At 44.6% G+C, this 18,815-nt stretch overlaps 1 protein-coding gene across 1 annotated transcript in view; it reads left to right on the forward strand.

The window, feature by feature from the left end:
- Positions 1 to 5,809: 5,809 nt before the first annotated feature.
- Positions 5,810 to 18,815, forward strand: part of BIN2 (bridging integrator 2) — a 32,106-nt gene continuing 19,100 nt past the window's right edge. Inside the window, exons 1-2 of the mRNA XM_084877428.1 lie at positions 5,810 to 5,974; positions 13,096 to 13,176. Of these exons, the coding sequence (XP_084733554.1) occupies positions 5,894 to 5,974; positions 13,096 to 13,176 (162 nt within the window). The 5' untranslated portion in view covers positions 5,810 to 5,893. The remainder of the gene's footprint in view (positions 5,975 to 13,095; positions 13,177 to 18,815) is intronic.

Below are 18,815 nucleotides of genomic sequence, written 5' to 3' on the forward strand. Positions count from 1 at the left end.
CTGTGTCTTCTTATTTGTAATTAAGCTCTCTAGAAAAATGCAGTTATAGGTCTCAAGTTGGATTTCACCACATTTCTGGGCTGGTTCTTCCATTTTCTGCCACAAAATATCAGTTCACAAACTAAGCCAAGTGGGAGTGGTTTTATATTATCCTTTTTAAATTATCTTATGTTCTACTGATTGATTAATCTACCCATCTGCCCTCCTCCAATGCATATTTTCTATATACAAAGGCACAGAGTATTTTTAAATGTTCCTGAGTGACAAAATGTGTTCTGATCTTCCAGGTACACTGTAGGCTCCTTCTTCTTTTGTTTCCCCTTCAGTGCCTAGACCAAGTGCTCACCCCAAGGTTCTGGATGGTGGCAACTTCTTATAAGGATACACTACAGACAGGAGTACAGGATTCGATGATAGGTCAGGTGCTAGCAAAGAAAGTGGCAAATTAGAAAGACTTGGAAGTAAAAAAATAGAAAAAAGGAAAAAATAAAATGCCGAACAAAGAAAATAAAGATTTAAGGGGAAGAGGCAGAACAAAAAGGGAGAGGAGACAATTATATGGGGCCTCATGTGAGCCATGGCCACAGCCACAGCCACGTCCGCAAGTACCAGAAGCACTTGGGAGGCCGAGGTAATTCTGGTGGCTTATATCATCTCAGGATCAACTTGGACAACTACCCTGTTTCCCCAAAAATAAGACAGTGTCTTATATTAATTTTTGCTCCCAACGATGCGCTAGGTCTTATTTTCAGGGGATGTCTTATTTTTCCATGAAGAAGAATACGGTACACATTATTGTTAAATGAAAATAAAGGAAATTTATTACCTGTATATGGTATGGTAGAACGGTAGTTGTCAAGACAGACCAGACAAACTGTGAATCCTACAGTATCAAGAATTTACTCATTTATTCAATGACAATCATGTCACCATCTTCTGGAACATCATCATAACAATCCAATTCCTGAATTTCCTGGTGAATTTCTTGTGACTCCATTTCTTTCAGAATCCGTGGACCAAATCTCTCATATTTAGCCTGGGGGGGGGGGGCTTATTTTCGGGGGGATGCCTTATATTTCACTCAGAAGGAAACCTGTAAGTAGGTCTTATTTTCGGCGGATGTCTTATTTTCAAGGAAACACGGTATCACCCAGGTTACTAGGTGAAAACTGATATGACGAATTACCACTTAAAGAGGAGCCGAAGCTTTTTCCCAACAGTCAACCTTGATAAACTATGGACCCTGGTTAGTGAGCAGACACAGGTAAAAGCTGCCAAAAACAAGACTGGAGCTGCTCCTATCACTGAGGTGGTGTGATCCGGCTGCTACACAGTTCTGGGGAAGGGAAAGCTCCCAAAGCTGCTGTCATCATGAAGGCCATGTATTTCAGCAGAAGAGGTGAGGAGATTAGGGGTGTCGGGGGTCCTGTGTCCTGGTAGCTTTAATCCACATACGAGTAGAGAGAAGTTCATTAAATGCTCACAAGCGCTTAAAAAAAAATTATATATATATATATATATATATATATATATATATATATATATATATCCTCAAACTAAGTATGAGTTAGCACTTCAAGGCTAAGACTAAAATAGGCAACCTGACCCAGGGTTCCATAAACCACAGAGAACTAGGAAGCTGATAATTTGCCTCATCCTGGCCAGGGCTCAGCTGTTAGAGTGGTCTACTGTAGATTGAAGAGTAAACTGAGAGGAGAAGGCTAAGAGGATGAGAAGCAGCAATCTTTTATTTTTTTAAGTCATTTTAAATTTTTATTGGCTGATAAAAAGCTGCCACACTTCCTTCCCACCTCATGCTGCTATTCCTGAATTTAATTTGCAAAGGGAAGCAGAGACTAACAATTTTATTTAACAAAATTTAAACAAGTGGGGGGGAAATGCTTATGGTTATCTCTCACAGAAAATGTTTCTTCCTACATCATATTTTAAAATACAGTTTTGTTTTCCATTTAGGAACTGTGAAAAACACATATTTAAAATGTTGTTGGCCCTGGCCTGTGTGGCTCAGTTGGTTGGAGCATTGTTTTGTACACCAAAAGGTGGCAAGGGCCCATACCTAGGTTGCAGGATCGATTCCAGGTCGTGGCACATGTAAGAGGTAACAGATCATTGTTTCTCTCTCTAAAACAAATAGAAAGCATGTCCTTGGGTGAAGATTAAAATGTCTTTGGAAGGATGTCCCATTTTGCAATGTATGCTATTCCAGATTCTTTTGGGCTTCAGCTGTTGAGAGGTATTCCATGTTCTCATTTCCTATGCTGATGATGCCTGGCAGAGCCTTCCATTATTCAGCTTTCTGACATCTTATCAATCATTAATAGAGGAGCCAAGCATTCTTGCCTGATTTGTTTCTACAATGCAGCCTTTAATAGCTTCTCATCCAAAAAAAAAAGGTGTATTTTATCCAAATTAAACATTATATCTAGCCGAAACCTGTTTGGCTCAGTGGATAGAGCATCGGCCTGTGGACTGAAAGGTCCCAGGTTCGATTCTGGTCTAGTGCATGTACACTGGTTGCAGGCACATCCCCGGTAGGGGGTGTGCAGGAGGCAGCTGGTCGATGTCTCTCTCATCCACGTTTCTAGCTCTCTATCCCTCTGTCCTTCCTCTCTGTGGAAAATCAATAAAATATAAAGAAATAAAAAACCATTCTATCTAATTCACTCACTTGGCTGAAGTACTCATCTAAAATTTCCACATAGTTATAGATGAATTCATAAATCGCCATCTCATTCTTGGTGTCATTAATTCCAACCACAGTGAAGAGAGCTGCATACTGCTGATACACCAGCTTAAAACCCTTAGGTTCAGTGACAGAGCACTGTGGGGCTCAGGGTGGGGTTAGTCCTTCCATGGTTTTTCCTAGAATCCTCCTTCCCTTTTCCCACAGAAGCTGGTTCCTCAAACCTCATTAGCTTCGGGGCCTCCTTGGGGTGCCCATTTTGAGAAGCCGCTTTCTATCGCAGTTACTGAGGACCAGACAAGAGGGACTAGGGTAGGTAACATTGTAGCAGGAGACACGGCTAAGATAGGTCATGAAATGTGTGAGCTACTATGTCAGCAGAAGCCTCCGGAACAGTGAAAACACTGTAAGAAGCTGGGCTGGGGTCAGGATGTCTATATTCCCAATCTCAGTTCCATCCTGAGGGATGGGTAACCTTGGGCAAGCCACCAGCCCTTTCTGTGACTCAATGTCCCTATCTAGTTAATGTCTAAAGATTGTCTGTGCTCTAATATTACATGACATGGTGACCACCAATTAGCACCGAAGAGAGTTTCTGGGAGGCAGTGGCCGGGCTGCACTGCTGAGGATGCTGCAGATTCTGGAAAGTGACACAGGTATTGGCCTGCTTCTGCCAGTGACACAACTGCTATCATCACCATCTTCTCTCAGGTGTCCATCCCCACAACGCCACCATTCTCTGGGCTTCTCCCCCACGCCTCCCCACCCAGCATCAAGCCCTTCCATTTTCTTCATTCTAGACCATCCTCACAACTAGCACCCAGAATAAATTCTATTGCTCTATTACCTGAAAATATTGGCTCTAGCTCTATAAATGAAGAATATATAATACATAACATTATGGTCATCTGATGACCAACCTTTTTCCATTTGTCGACATTAAGCATCTGAGGTTAAAGATCAAATGTTTTTCATTCATCTTCGGCTTTCCAACACTCACCAATGCCAGTCACACGGTTGATCCTCAGTGTAGCACGTCCACTTCGGGGAATGGCTTGGAAAACAATAGACAAGGGCCTCTCATTTTGTCCCGGGCCTCCAGTTTCCCTCTCCATTCCTTAGGAAGTGGTATTTTGACCCTCTCTCCTTCCGAAAGGGAATTTTACCTGCACTGAAAAAATCCTTGAGCAAATGGTTCCTCCAAATCTAGTGTCCTAATTGCCAGCTATCCCCTCAAACAGGTCAGAGAGTAACTTCCTGTTGGACCTACATAGAGAAGCAACCGTTGTAAAGCAGCAGTCCCACCCCAACTTTCACAATCTGTGTCTGTCTTCACATCTGCTTCCTTCTAGTACATTGCTCTAGTTTACACCAAGCTAGGAAGATTTGCTCTCACAGTCTTCCATAGTCTCCTCCTCATTCTTTTTTCAATACGAACCTCTCCTTTCCTCAGGACCTCCATTTCTGTCTCTACCTCAGTTGCTCCTCCCTTTCAAATTCAGATGTGGGCTCTGTCCCAACCAGTCCTAGGCTTAGAGCCAACCTCTCTGATAGAGGCTTCCATCTTTAAAATAGGTAACCTGATGTAAGAAAGCACATTTTACTTGGCCACCCAGTATACATACCCATATAAGTGAGAGGCGCTTTCCCAAACAATAAATGCTCTTGCTGAGTGAAAATCACAGTATTTCCTACCCCATTGTCTCCTCCTTATTTTCCAGGCCAATAGTTGTGGCTAATTGGCCCCATTTGAAAACTGTTCCTGGGGCTGGTGCTCCCTGCCTTAGGAATTATTTGGAGATCTTTGAAGGCGGTCTTCAGTGAGCACTGCCTGAGGGCGGGCCGGGTTTCTGGCCTCTTCCGAACAGGCCCGGCCTCCATCCCGAGCTGCTCTGGGCGGAGGGGAGGGCTTCAGGGTCAGTGTGGGCTGGGCTGGAGTGGGCCTCCACGTGACCTCACGGTGGGTCTCAGGTGGCCACTGTATGGGCCCAGGCTCGCTGCACTGGGGTTTGGGTGGCCTCCAGTGGTCTTTGCGCGTTCTCAGGGTGGTCTTGGGGCGACCTCAGGGTGGTCTTGGGGCGGCCTCAGGGTGGCCTTGAGGGGCCCAGGGTGGACCTGAGGGGCGTCAGGGTGGTCTTGGCGGGATCTCAGGGTGGTCTTGGCGGGATCTCAGGGTGGTCTTGGGGCGGCCTCGGAGTGGTCTTGGCGGGATCTCAGGGTGGTCTTGACGGATCTTAGGGTGGTCTTGGGGCGGCCTCAGGGTGGTCTTGGCGGGATCTCAGGGTGGTCTTGGGGCGGCCTCAGGGTGGTCTTGGCGGGATCTCAGGGTGGTCTTGGGGGGATCTCAGGGTGGTCTTGGCGGGATCTCAGGGTGGTCTTGGGGCGGCCTCAGGGTGGTCTTGGGGGGATCTCAGGGTGGTCTTGGCGGGATCTCAGGGTGGTCTTGGGGGGATCTCAGGGTGGTCTTGGCGGGATCTCAGGGTGGTCTTGGGGCGGCCTCAGGGTGGTCTTGGGGGGATCTCAGGGTGGTCTTGGGGGGATCTCAGGGTGGTCTTGGGGGGATCTCAGGGTGGTCTTGGCGGGATCTCAGGGTGGTCTTGGGGCGGCCTCAGGGTGGTCTTGGCGGGATCTCAGGGTGGTCTTGGCGGGATCTCAGGGTGGTCTTGGCGGGATCTCAGGGTGGTCTTGGGGCGGCCTCAGGGTGGTCTTGGGGGGATCTCAGGGTGGTCTTGGCGGGATCTCAGGGTGGTCTTGGCGGGATCTCAGGGTGGTCTTGGGGCGGCCTCAGGGTGGTCTTGGGGGGATCTCAGGGTGGTCTTGGGGGGATCTCAGGGTGGTCTTGGCGGGATCTCAGGGTGGTCTTGGGGCGGCCTCAGGGTGGTCTTGGGGGGATCTCAGGGTGGTCTTGGGGGGATCTCAGGGTGGTCTTGGGGGGATCTCAGGGTGGTCTTGGCGGGATCTCAGGGTGGTCTTGGCGGGATCTCGGGTGGTCTTGGGGGCATCTCGGGGCGGCCCTGAGGGGCCCGGGTGGCCCTGAGGGCCCGGGGTGGCCGGGCCCAGCCCGCAGGGGCGGCCGCAGGGGAAGTGGGCGGCCCGCCCAGGCGGTGCGGGGCATGCTGGGAAGCGCACTTCCTCCCCGGAGCCTCCAGAAAACCACAGGCTGTCAGGGCCGCCCAGGGAGCCGGCAGGATGGCGGAGGGCAAGACGGGCGGCGCGGCCGGCCTCTTCGCCAAGCAGGTGCAGAAGAAGTTCAGCCGGGCCCAGGAGAAGGTAAGCGCCGCCGCCGCCGCCCGCCTGCCCCGAGCGGAGGCCGGCCGGGGCGGCCAGAGGGGCGTCAGGGTGCTCAGGGCCCCGAGGCCTGGGCTGAAGAGGAGGGTCTTCGGCTTCCCCCGGGGAAGCAGCAGCGGGAGTGGGTGTCAGTGAAAGGAGAGAGAGAGAGAGAGAGAGAGAGAGAGAGAGAGAGAGAGAGAGAGAGAGAGAGAGAGAGAGAGAGAGAGAGAGAGAGAGAATGAGAATCACCCCATCTTGGGCAAGGATGAGGGACGCTGAGGACACAGCTGTCTTTCTCAGGAACCGTAACGCCCAGGCGGACCCAGGAAAGATGAAGGGAAGGAACTAACATTGGCGACTGCTGCGTAGCAGTTGTTTTTTTGTTGTTGTTTTTTTGTTTTTTGTTTTTAATATATATGTTGATTGATTTTTTTACGGAGAGGAAGGGAGGGGGAAAGAAAGTTAGAAACGTCGATCAGCTGCCTCCTGCACACCCCCCACTGGGGATGTGCCCGCAACCAGGTTACATGCCCTTGACCAGAATCGAACCTGGGACCCTTGAGTCCGCAGGCCGAGCTCTATCCACTGAGCCAAACCAGCTAGGGCTGGGTAGCAGTTTTGACCCCATCAACTCCGCAGGGATGGTATTTTTCAGATGATGACATTGATGGTTCCAAGTGTGTAATTCCCTCCAAGTCATAAGACAGAAATGAGTGCTGCCGGGTGGCTTGGACTGGGAGTCCAAGGACTAGATCATTCCGCCTGAGTCTCTGTGTCTAACCCCGCCCGGCCTCCGGGTGCTGGTGAAGCTGTTGTAAGAGTGGCCGTTTCTGCTTCCTGTACCATCCAGGCCGATGAAGGTGCTTCTCTCTTTGCAGGGTGTCCTTGGTTAGCTCTTGGTGGCCCCACTCCAGCCCTAGCCTTTGGGCAGGTTGTCTGTCTATAACTTGCCCACCTATGTAGAGGATGTGGTCACTTCCCGACACATGTAATGGCATTCTTGTTTGTACCTACCCAGAGTATTTCCTTTGCCTCTAACCTACATTTCTGCTCCCGCGGTCAACACTCTGCTAGATGAGATGGCATGGGAAGATGAAGAAGCCAGAAGAAAAGGGGGGGGGGGGGGGGGAGCGATAAGAAGGACCCGACTTAGAACTGTGGTTTTCTAAGGGTCCGCGGGCTTACAAGCATTTGGATGCATACCACATCCTTAAGGATTGGGATATTTGTGTAATCTCCTAAAAGCAGAGCACTGGCCTGGAAGGTCTAAAGGCAACCAGCTCTCCCACATGAGATTATCAACGGAGAATTGATGGAATGTAGATAGAGTTCCTGTCTTCCCAAAGCTCCCGGTGGAAGAAGGGAGGGAGGGAAGAAGCTGGTTCGTGTGAAAAAGCAGAGGAAAAGGGACATTGTGTGACCGGACTGTTACATCACCTTGCCCTACTTCACCTTGATCATGGTTTCAGCCTTCCAAAGGCTGTCTTGTTCCAGATCAGAGTCTGTGGGAAGGTCTGGTTAGAAACAGTGTGGAGAAAGAGGAGGTGCTAGAGAAGAGGAGAAGGCTAGCTATTCTAGTGATACGAAAACCCAAAAGCTAAAAACTATGGATAATCGTTATTTTTAAATATATATATATTTTTAATTTATTTTATTGATATTTTTATAGAGAGGAAGGGAGAGAGAGATAGAGAGCTATAATAGAAACGTCGATGCGAGAGAAACATCGACCAGCTGCCTCTTGCACATCCCCTACCGGGGATGTGCCCGCAACCAACGTACATGCTCCTGACCGGAATTGAACCTGGGACTTTTCAGTCCGCAGACCGACGCTCTACCGCTGAGCCAAACTCGTTTCGGTGATAATAGTTATTTTTAAAAGATACAGAAATTGACTTTAACTCACTCCTTCACCTTCTTGTCCTCATCCAGCCTATCATCAACACTATGCCCTTGCTTTGGGATTTCTCTCCTTTTTTAAGTATGGAGTCCTAAGCCTTAGGTAAATAATGCCCCTGCTCTGCCCACTTCAGATTCTGCATTAATGAGAGATCTGGTGTTCAGTGATTTGGAAACTCAACATGGTAAGGACACAAAAGTGAGAAGGGGAGAGAGGGCTCCTTGAACCACAGCATCAAATGCCTCCCCAAGGGAGAACCAGCTGCCCAGGTACACTGTTTTTTGTGGTCTGAACCCTGAGAAGGCAGAGCGAGGAACAAACTCAGATCTGCCCTGGGGAATTCCCAAGCTGTTGCAGAAAACAAGAACATACTCTGAACTTAGACAGAAGGGCAGGCAGAAATTGGAAAGTTCAGCTGGCACCTTAAAGATGGCGGACACTCAACGGATAGAGTGGGAACGGCCTGGGATGTGGGGAGGAGTTCAGCTTACTCAGCCTGCCAGAGTTCTTGAGTCTTGGGAAGTTATTTTTATTTTTCCGTTGTTGAATGGGAAGTTATTGAAGACAAGATAAAGACAGTGAAAGTTACAGTCATAAGAAAGGACTCCCTAGGAAACTGTAATCTTCTCAGTAGTATGTAATAGCTAACACGTCAAATAGTCAAATGTGTCAAATATCCAGTGCCCACTAAGAAAGACATGATCTTTCCCTTTATGGAGCCAACGTAGTTATAATATGATTTCACTTCATCTTTTCAACCCTTAAGCACGTTATTACGGTAGTATCCCAATTTTAGAAAGGAGGAAACAGGGCCCAAAGGAGATTGGCCTGTGGCAGAACTATCACTGGAACCCAGGTGTCTCGCCTTTGGATGCCAAACTCAGGCTGCTCTCTTTACAAGGTTCCCGATAAACCACTCGGACATCTGTGCCTCCCCGCTTCCTGCTGGCCTGCCCACTTCCTTCCGATCTTTCCCCAGAGCAGAGCTGGGGGAGTAGGACTACCTTTTACTCAGACCACCTCCTCTGAGAAACTAGGAGTGAAGGTCTGGTGACTGTTAAACGCAAAGGAGGTAAAGCATTCTTGTGTTATCTTCCAGTTCCCATCCAGACTCAACATGAGACCATGCAAACGGGCTTTATGGTGTTTTTACAAGATGATACATTTTCACATTTCACACTAATGCTTTCACCAACTGTTGGTGAGATCTCTGTGGAAAACTCAGATCTCTAACTCCCAACTCCTTTGTTACTCTTTCCCCTCTGTTGACTTTTATTCAACATGTATCTCAGGTGGTTCGATCAACAATATTTAAAGAAAAACTCCTTTGTCCAGAATACCTGGCTGGGCCCAGCAGGAAATTTAGAGATTAGTAAGAGTCATTTTTGTCTGCCCAAAGCTTACAACTTAGTTGTTTGTTTGTTTGTTTGTTTGTTAAGGGTAAAATAAGTGACCTGAGAGAGCTGCACCTCAGTTGGAATTCAGAGGACAGAAAGATTGAGGAGAATTAGGGAGGTTTTGTAGGGGAGTCTGTATTTAAAATAGGAATTATGGCGAATTAGTAGTTCCTCAGGCAAGAGATGAGGAATGCCAGCATGAGCCAGGTGTGGCTTCTGGAAATCCTTTTAGGCAAGAAGCGGTGGGATAAAAGGCTGGGAAGTATATTAGGGCCATGTTAAAGAGAGCCTACTTTAGCCTATATCCTGAAAATAAAATTTCTTACATAACTACAGTATCATTATCTCACCTAAGAAAAAAAAATTTAACAAAATTTCATATCTCATGTGCAGGCCCTATTCAAATTACTCTGACTGAGAGAATTAACCTAAGATATACTAGTATGTGATTATGGGGAAGGGTCATGGTGAGGAACTATAGGCAGCAAACTTATCTGCAGTGATTTTTTTTTTTAAAGCTTTATCCCCGCCCCCCCCCGCTTCAACTTACACAGAATGTAAATCAATGAACACTAGAATATTCTTCACCTGTTTCTCCAACATTTTGCCACATTTACTTTCTCTCTTGTCCCTGCTCTTTCTCCCTAAGTATCTATATTCTAACTTCCCAGCTGCTAAGCCACACTGGGTCAGAATTCTCAGTGCAGAACTTCAGGGATTGGCATAAGTGGGCCTTTACTAGGAAGTGATCCTGAGATAGAACTTACTAATTCTTCCAACAAACATCTATGGAGCATGTGTACACCCACTTCCCTCAAGGAACTCTAGTTAAGAAAGAACATCTACAACATAGTATAGTGTCTATGTTCCTGGCCCCATTTCTTATGGCAACAAATGACTTTGGGCCCAGGGCACTGGGTATGTTTCCAGGGTGATAATACTCATCTTTTCAGTTTCAGAATCGAAGATGGGCGTGTTCCCTCAGCACACACATTCCCACACCTTCCAAGCCTTTTTGCTTTGAGCCTTTTGGGGATTGGGAACATGGGTCTGCTTTGTAGTTTGCCACGGGGATTCCAGACTCAGTGGACTCCTCTATCCTTTCAGCCTCCCCCACCTAAGAAGAATATGCCTCAAATAAAGGAAGGGAGGGGTGGCAGGAAGGAAGTGAGGGCTGTGTTAATCACTAAACAAGGTGGTTTTGCAACTTTCTTAGGGGAGAGGGTGGAGCCAAGGAAGATGGCCTACTCCGCACAGCCAGGGCTGGGTGTTGAGTAAGGTGGAGTTAGAGACAGACAAACATGTAAGGTTCAACTGAAAAGGAAATAGGGAAGGGGGTGGACCTAGACATAGTGATAGTGGGTTTGTTTTGATTACTCACCTGAGGGCAGCACTGTGAAAGCAATTTATATGTATAATATTCAATTCTGCCATCAACCCCAGGAGTTACTATTATCTTAATAGGGGGAAGGGAGTTCTGTAAACTGAGGCTCCAGAGTTTAAGTGATTTGCCCAAAGGCATATATCCAGTAAGTGGAAAGGCCAAGATGGGGGCATGATTCCAGAGTCCTTGATCTTAACCATTATAGAGAAAGCTCCAGAAGTGAGAGACACTAACCCTCTCCTGTATCAGTCTTACTCTCCTTCCTTTTATAAGTATTAAGTATCTATTTGCTAGATACTGAGAAATCTAGATAAGTAAGGCAAGTACCCAATCCTCAGGGAGCTCACAATTTAGAAAGAGGCATAGGTAGATAAATACAAAATAATAAAACAGTAACAGAAGTTGTAAGTGCTTAGGATGGGGTGATTAATTTGATTGATAAGATGAAGTAGATGTGATTAAGTGTCACAAAGAATATAAATTATGAATTGAGTGTTTTATTTTTTTATTTTTTAAATATATATTTTATTGATTTTTTACAGAGAGGAAGGGAGAGAGATAGAGAGCTAGAAACGTCGATGAGAGAGTAACATCGACCAGCTGCCTCTTGCACACCCCCTACTGGGGATGTGCCCGCAACCAAGGTACATGCCCTTGACCGGAATCGAACCTGGGACCTTTCAGTCCACAGACCGACGCTCTACCACTGAGCCAAACCGGTTTCGGCTGAATTGAGTTTTTTAGATAGTGGCCTAACAACCAACGTGGGGAAGAACATTCCAGAAAGAGGGCACAGCATCTACAATAACAGAAATATGGTTTATTCAGGAAACCAATAAAGTGTTGGGGGAGGGCAGGGGAGAGAGACCTACAGGAAGAAGTAACTATGAGAGCTGAGGCTTAGTGAGTGGTGCAGGCATGCTAGAGCTTGAACTGTAATTTACAGAAACATATGTAATAACAATTTGTATGTAATAACAATTTGTTGAGAAGATAAATGGAGAATCATTAGAAGGTTTTAAGTAGCAGCATGGTAGGCAGACCATGTGAGAAACAATCAGGGCCTGGGCTGAAGTTATGGCAATGAGACTAGAAAGCGTGGGATGATTTTCAGAGATGGACGTGTTGAGGGATTCGATGAAGGAGGTGAGAGAGAAGGAACTGAGGGCAGGAAACTCCTGATATTCCAACTTGGACCGAGGGTTGGTGGTACCTCCTTCCAAAATGGGTTACAGATAGAGGAGGCAGGACTTTCTTATTTGTTTATGTGAGTGTCCCCTACGAAAACAGGTACTGTACATTTTTCATTTCCATGTCCTTTTCATTAGTGCTGAGACAGGAATAATATTTAGCTCTCAGGTTGCCGGTGGAGAGGAAATAAACATGGATAGCATTAATTTTTAGCTGAGTTTTAAATGCATTTTATCAGGGCTTCTTAAAATAGGGCCCTCATAAGAGAGGAGTCTCCTGCCCACCTCTCTGACCTCATCTATTCTAGAGGAGCCTGGGCTGTGGCTGGAAGAGAGTTTCTCAAGTGAAAAATGTCTTTAAGGCTCATGTTACTAGGTAGATCTTTAAAAGCCATGCACGTTTTACTTTTTGTTGTTGTTGTGAATCCTCACTGAGGATATTTTTCCCCATTGATTTATAGAAAGAGTATAAGAGAAAAGGAAAAGGAGAAGCAGCAGAAGGAGGAAGAGGAGGAAAAAATATTAGTTGGTTGCCTCCAGCATGCACCCCAACCCGGGGCCATGCAACCCTGTCCTACCCACTTTGGCTCAGTGGATAGAGTGACAGACATCCTGTGGCCTAAAGGGTCCTGGGTTCCATTCTGATCAAGAGCACATGCCCAGGTTGTGGGCTGGATTCCCAGCAGGGTGTGCAGGAGGCAGCCCATCAATGGTTCTCTCTCATCATTGATGTTTCTGTCTCTCTCTCCCTCTCCCTTTCTCTCTGAAATCAATAAAAAAGTATATATTTAAAAACAAACAAAAACAAAAATCCTGTAACCCAGGTATGTGCCCTGACCGGGAATCAAACATGTGACCTTTCAGTGTGCAGTCCATGCTCTATCCACTGAACCACACCGACCTGTGTATTAATTGTTGTTTTAATATAATACTTTCCTCATCCCCCTGCAAAGTGTAAATAACTATGTCATTCCAGGAACATATACCTTATTTATTTTGGGCTTTATATATATCCTCTAGCACACTGCTGCATATCCTTAAGAGTATCCAATGTGAAAAGAGCTATAAAATATGATGATGTATTCAACAATGTGCTCTATATCTAACTCTCTTGGGCTGATATGAGTACAGTAACCCTTTAGTAGTATCTGAAACTCTGAGAGAAGCCAGGGTCATGTGATGCCAGCAGATAAGAGAGACTTGACTATATGGTATATAGCCTTATGGGCCTCTCTGACTTATATCCCCAGGTCCTGCAGAAGTTGGGGAAAACTGTGGAAACCAAAGATGAACGGTTTGAACAAAGTGCCAACAACTTTTACAATCAACAGGTAATCTGGAGGATGGGGAAGGGAAGTTTGGAGGGCTGAGTGGTAGAGGAACAGCACGTTCTTCGCGTAGAAATGTTAACAAGTAGATAACAGAGGTTTAACCTTCCATGGGATATTTGATTTTTCATCTCCACGTGCCAGGCATCATGCACAGGGCTTTACACACATTTCGTTTAATTCTTACATCAGTTTTGAAGATTGTGACCCTCTCTTTTAATAGAAGGGAGTTGTTAACTTAAACAAATTTTGGGCTTCTTACTAGCTGCTCAGCTTCCATAATTTGCTAGAATGATTCACAGAACTTAGGAAAGTGTTCTATGTATAATTACAATGTTATTATAAAGAATACAAGTCAAGACCAGCCAAATGAAGACACATGGTGAGGTCTGGGAAGGTCCCAAATATGAAGCTTCTGTATCCATAAGACATATCACCCTCCCAACAAACAGATTTAGAATTACCAACCAAAGAATCTCACCTGAGCTTCAGGTGTCTATACAGTTTTTATTGTGATTTCATTGCATAGTGAATCATTGGCCTTGTGATTGAACTTAAATCTCTGTGTCCCTCTCCTACCCTGGGCTGATGTCACTTATCACAGAGCACTAACCCTCTAATTCATGGTTCATCTTTCCAGCCTGAACTGCTACCATCTGAGAGGCCCACCATTAATAATAAAAACAGCTGAAACCGGTTTGGCTCAGTGGTAGAGTGTCGGTCTGTGGACTGAAAGGTCCCAGGTTCGATTCCGGTCAAGGGCATGTACATTGGTTGCGGGCACATCCCCGGCAGAGGGTGTGCAAGAGGCAGCTGGTCAATGTTTCTCTCTCATCGACGTTTCTAGCTCTCTATCTCTCTTCCTTCCTCTCTGTAAAAAATCAATAAAATATATTTTAAAAAATAAAATAATAATAATTAATAATAATAATAAAAACACTCCTATCACTCAGGAAATCCGAAATATTTGGAATTTACTTCACAGGAACCAGGGATAAAAAAACAGCCAAAATATTTTTTAAATATATTTTTATTCATTATGCAGCTTGAAAAAAAAAATGTATATATATATATATATATATTTTTTTTATTGATTTCAGAGAGGAAGAGGGAGATAGAGATAGAAGCATCAATGATGAGAGAGAATCATTGATTGATTACCTCCTTAATGCTCCGCAGTAGGGATCAGGGCCACATGTGCCCTTTACTGCAATTGAACCTGTGACTCTTCAGTCCACAGGCTGATGCTGTATCTACTGAGCCAAACCAGCTGGCATAGCCAAAATTTTATTGTACAACATCAGTTAGTCAAGTTATCCTATATAATAAAAGGGTAATATGCAAATTGACCAAACGGCAGAACAACCAGTCACTATGACATGCCCTGCCATGGAGGCGAGAGGCTCCCACCTCTGCTGCTGCACTCACCAGCCATGAGCCCAGCTTCTGGCTGAGCGGCGCTGCTTTTATGGGAGCGCACTGACCACCAGGGGGAGCTCCTGCGTTGAGTATCTGCCCCCTGATGGTCAGTGCCCATCATAGTGACCCGTTGTTCTGATCGTTCCACTGTAACGGTCGCTTAGGCTTTTATTATATAGCTATGTATAAAAAGCCCATGGGCACAGACAATAGTGAGGTAAAGGTCTGGGGTAAGGCAGGAACCGGGTGTAGGAGGGCAAAGGGAGTAAAATGGGGAACATTTGTAATACTCTAAACAATAAAAGTAAATTTTTTTAAAATTACATTATCGACCTCTAAAGATAAGGACTCTTAAAATATAATCAGCTACCTGGCTGGTGTCTCTCTGGTTAGAGTGTCAGCCTGAGCATGGAAGGGTCTCAGGTTGGATTCCTGGTCAAGGGCAGGTACCTGGGTTGCAGATTCGCTCCCTGCCCCCAGTTGGGGCATGCGTGGGAGGCAACCAGTCAATATGGCTCTCTTGCATCAATGTTTCTCTCCCCCCTCTCTCTTTCTCCCTCTCCCTCCCTTCCACTCTCAAGAAAAAAAAAATAATAATAATATATATATATATATATATATATATCCAGTTATATACAATCACCTAAAATATTTTATTTGCACCTAAAAATATTTTTCTGTAAACATTTACTCACAACAAATCAGAAAGTACATCAATAAAAATATTAATTTAAAATAATTATTTTTATATTGTGTTTTATATTCTTACAGTTACTTTGCTATATATGTGTATGATCTCTAAATATATCCACTATAAAGAAAAGAGATTTGCAAAAGTGAAATTATTCCATTTATATGGCTTTATAACTTGCCTTTTTCACTTAACAGAATAACACAAATATCTTTTTTTAGAAATTTATTTTTTTATATATATTTTATTGATTTTTTAAAATATATTTTTTATTGATTTCTTACAGAGAGGAAGAGAGTTAGAAACATCGATGAGAGAGAATCATCGATCAGCTGCCTTTTGCACACCCCCTACTGGGGGTGTGCTCGCAACCAATGCACATGCCCTTGACCGGAATCGAACCTGGGACCTTTCAGTCCGCAGGCCGATGCTCTATCCACTGAGCCAAACCGGTTTCGGCACACAAATATCTTTTCAGATAGTTCATGTTGACTATCCCACTAAAACATATGTTAAAAAAAAGATGTCTTAGTGACATTTAAAAATATTAGCAATAACTTCTTACTATCATAAAATATCCAGTCAGCGTTCACACTCCCTTAATTGTGTCTTTTTTATAGTTTGTTTACATCAGCAACTGGTTGACAAGTTTAAATCTCTTAAAGTTAAATCCCTTAATCTGTGGGTTTCTAATCCCTCTGTAGATTATTTGCTGGTGATACTAAATTGTTTTCCTATAATCTAAATTTTGCTGATTGAATCCCCATGGTATGTTTAACACGTTCCTCTATCACTTGTATTTTCTGAAAATGAATAGTTAGATTTAGAGCCTTGATGAGATTCATATTTTTGTTTTTGTTTCTTTTGGTTGGTGGCGAGAATATTTATTACTGTAGGTGTTCTATTCTCCCAGCTGGAGGCACATCATTATAGTTGTCTCCTTTTTTATGTGATATTAACAGCCATAGGTGATCATTAACTAGAGAATCTGTGTTTTACCTTAAGCTCTCTAAGTAATTACGATGTAGCAGCTAGTCTGAGAACAGCATTTGGCAACCACTGATCTAGTCTAACTCCTTTGAGGGGAAATAGGATCTGATTGAGAGGGAAATGATTTCATCAAGGTAACATAGCATAATAGTTGCAGGATTCAAAATTAAACCCTGGCTTTTTCCCCTGTACCTCAATAGGAGGCTTCCCTGGGCCTCTTCTCAACTCCAGTTATCGTTCTACTTTCTACTCCAGGGTAAAAAGACCAGGAATCAGTAAGGTGACACCCACTTTGAAAGGTTTCCAGCTCTTGGCCCATTCTGTCCCTCAGTCCTTTCTCTCCCTCTCTGCCTTGTAAGATGGTGCTGCAATGGCAGATGTGTGGGCAGAAAGGATAAGAGATGGGATCAGCAAGAAGAAAAAGAGTATCTGATGGGACAATTCCCTCAGAATTCTCTCTGCGAGCCCACCAGCTAAATGTCACTTGAGGGGGGAATATTTTTGAGAAATGAAATGGAGTTAGATTAGGAACAAGGAAAACCTTTTCTCCTGAGAGAATGCTGCTCGTATAGTAACTCGTGTTTGAACATGCTTGGAAAGTTCATTTAACATTTATTTCATAAGTGCCTGCTGCATGCGGGTACTGGGCTGGATGCTGGGATTTCACAGATAAGAAACATACCTGCCCTGTAGGCTCTCACAGTTTACGATGAAAGAGAGTGATCATACAGTCAGGTCTGAGGCTGGACCTAGGGTGGCTAAGACGAACAGGAGGAAAACAGACAAGGCCAGAGATTGAAAGTTAAGTATTCCAGAAATTGGACCAGTTGGTCATGTGCCCTTTTCCTCATCCATAGTCAACTTGTAGGTAAACTTTTTGTTAATAAATAAACATCACTCCCAAACTTTCCAACTTGATTTCAAGGCCTTGCACTTGCCTACATTCCTAATCAAAATTCCATAGGTAATTTTTCTTTGAGTGCTCTACTCGCTTCCCTCTTTCCCTCTCTCCAAAACATATTCTATAGGAAGAATTCTTTTTCCCAAGCAGTACTTTAACGCCTTATCTCTGGTAGTGAGAGCTGCTTCTAAATCGTTGCCTTTAAAATTCAATCAAACAATCTAGCTTTATCTTCCCCCAAACACTGTCAGCACTTGCTCCGGGCTAGTCATGCTGTTTCCTTATTTTGCTGAATGTTTGGGTTTCTCTGGTCCATTTTTCTCCAGCAAGTAGGGAACCCCAGGACTGGGGCCTTCTTTATCCTCACTCCCCCGTCTCCCATAGAACATAGCTCTACTTACCTACCTGAGTGCCTAGGAGAAGCTTGCAGAGTGAGTGGTTCATTAACTGAGGGCTGGGACTGTTTGTATAAGGGATGGGAGGAACTAACTCAGACTGTTCATAGTGCTGCCAAGAATTGGACAAGGCTTCAGAGAGCAGAAGTGACACAAAGATTTAGAGCTAGATATCGCCTTACCCGGCATTTACAGGTAAGGAAACTAAAGCCAGAGAAGCGGAATAACTTGCTCACTGGTGGCAGAGGCAAGTATTTGACTCCCAGACAAGTGAGAACCTGGGGTGATTTAGCCTGGAGACATTTCAGGGAAGACAGGTCGGAGAAATAGAATGACATTCAGCACAGGCACTGGGGCGGTAGGGGCTTGCGGTGGGGGCTTGCCTGAGGTGGGAATGGCTGGGGATTGATGGGGGTAGGAGGGCGGTCAAATGGGGGAAAAGAAGACATATGTAAAACTTTAGACAATAATAACTTTTTTTAAATGACATTCAGTGCTTTTCATCACCCCGCATCCTGCTACTACTACATCTCCTCCAAGGAAGGAACAAGAGTGTAAGAACTTTGAGGAGGCTTGATTCTAAAACACAAAAATGGATTAGGACTTTCGTGAAGTGTGATGGAGGGCAGAAGGCATTCACATTTTATGGACTATGGTATAAATAGTTCCCCCTAGTACTGAACAGTGTGTATACAACCTGCACCATCATACATGTTAGCCTGATTATTGACCAGGTTTTTCAGGCCATATAATATCCAATGGGATAAAAATTAGGAATTTTATTTATAGAAATTATGTAAGATAGTTTACCAGCTTTTGTTCCTCACATCTGTATTTTTCAGACCAAATCTTCACAGTGAAGTAAAGAGTTGAGTCGGAGTTGTTTTCTTTCAAAAAAATAAATTTAAATTCTTGTTAATTTCTATAATCCGTAAAACTCTTTCAGAATTTTTTAAAACCTGGGTTATCACATTTGCAGAACTCTCAGACTTATACCTACCTACCATAGCCATGTTTAAAAGGTATTATGGTTGGTGGGTGAGAAGAGATCAACCAAGTAACTCATATGCATATATGCATAACTCATGGACACAGACAATAGGGTGATGAAAGCCTAGGGTAGGGGTGGGGGTGGGCTAGCGAGGGTCAATGGGAGGAAAAGGGGGACATATGTAATACTTTCAAGAATAAAGATTTTTAAACAAATATGTATATTTAACATGTTAGACTTAATGACAAAGCAAGG

The sequence above is a fragment of the Pipistrellus hanaki genome (assembly GCF_964339955.1).
Source record: "Pipistrellus hanaki genome assembly, chromosome: 3".
Lineage (NCBI taxonomy): Eukaryota > Metazoa > Chordata > Mammalia > Chiroptera > Vespertilionidae > Pipistrellus > Pipistrellus hanaki.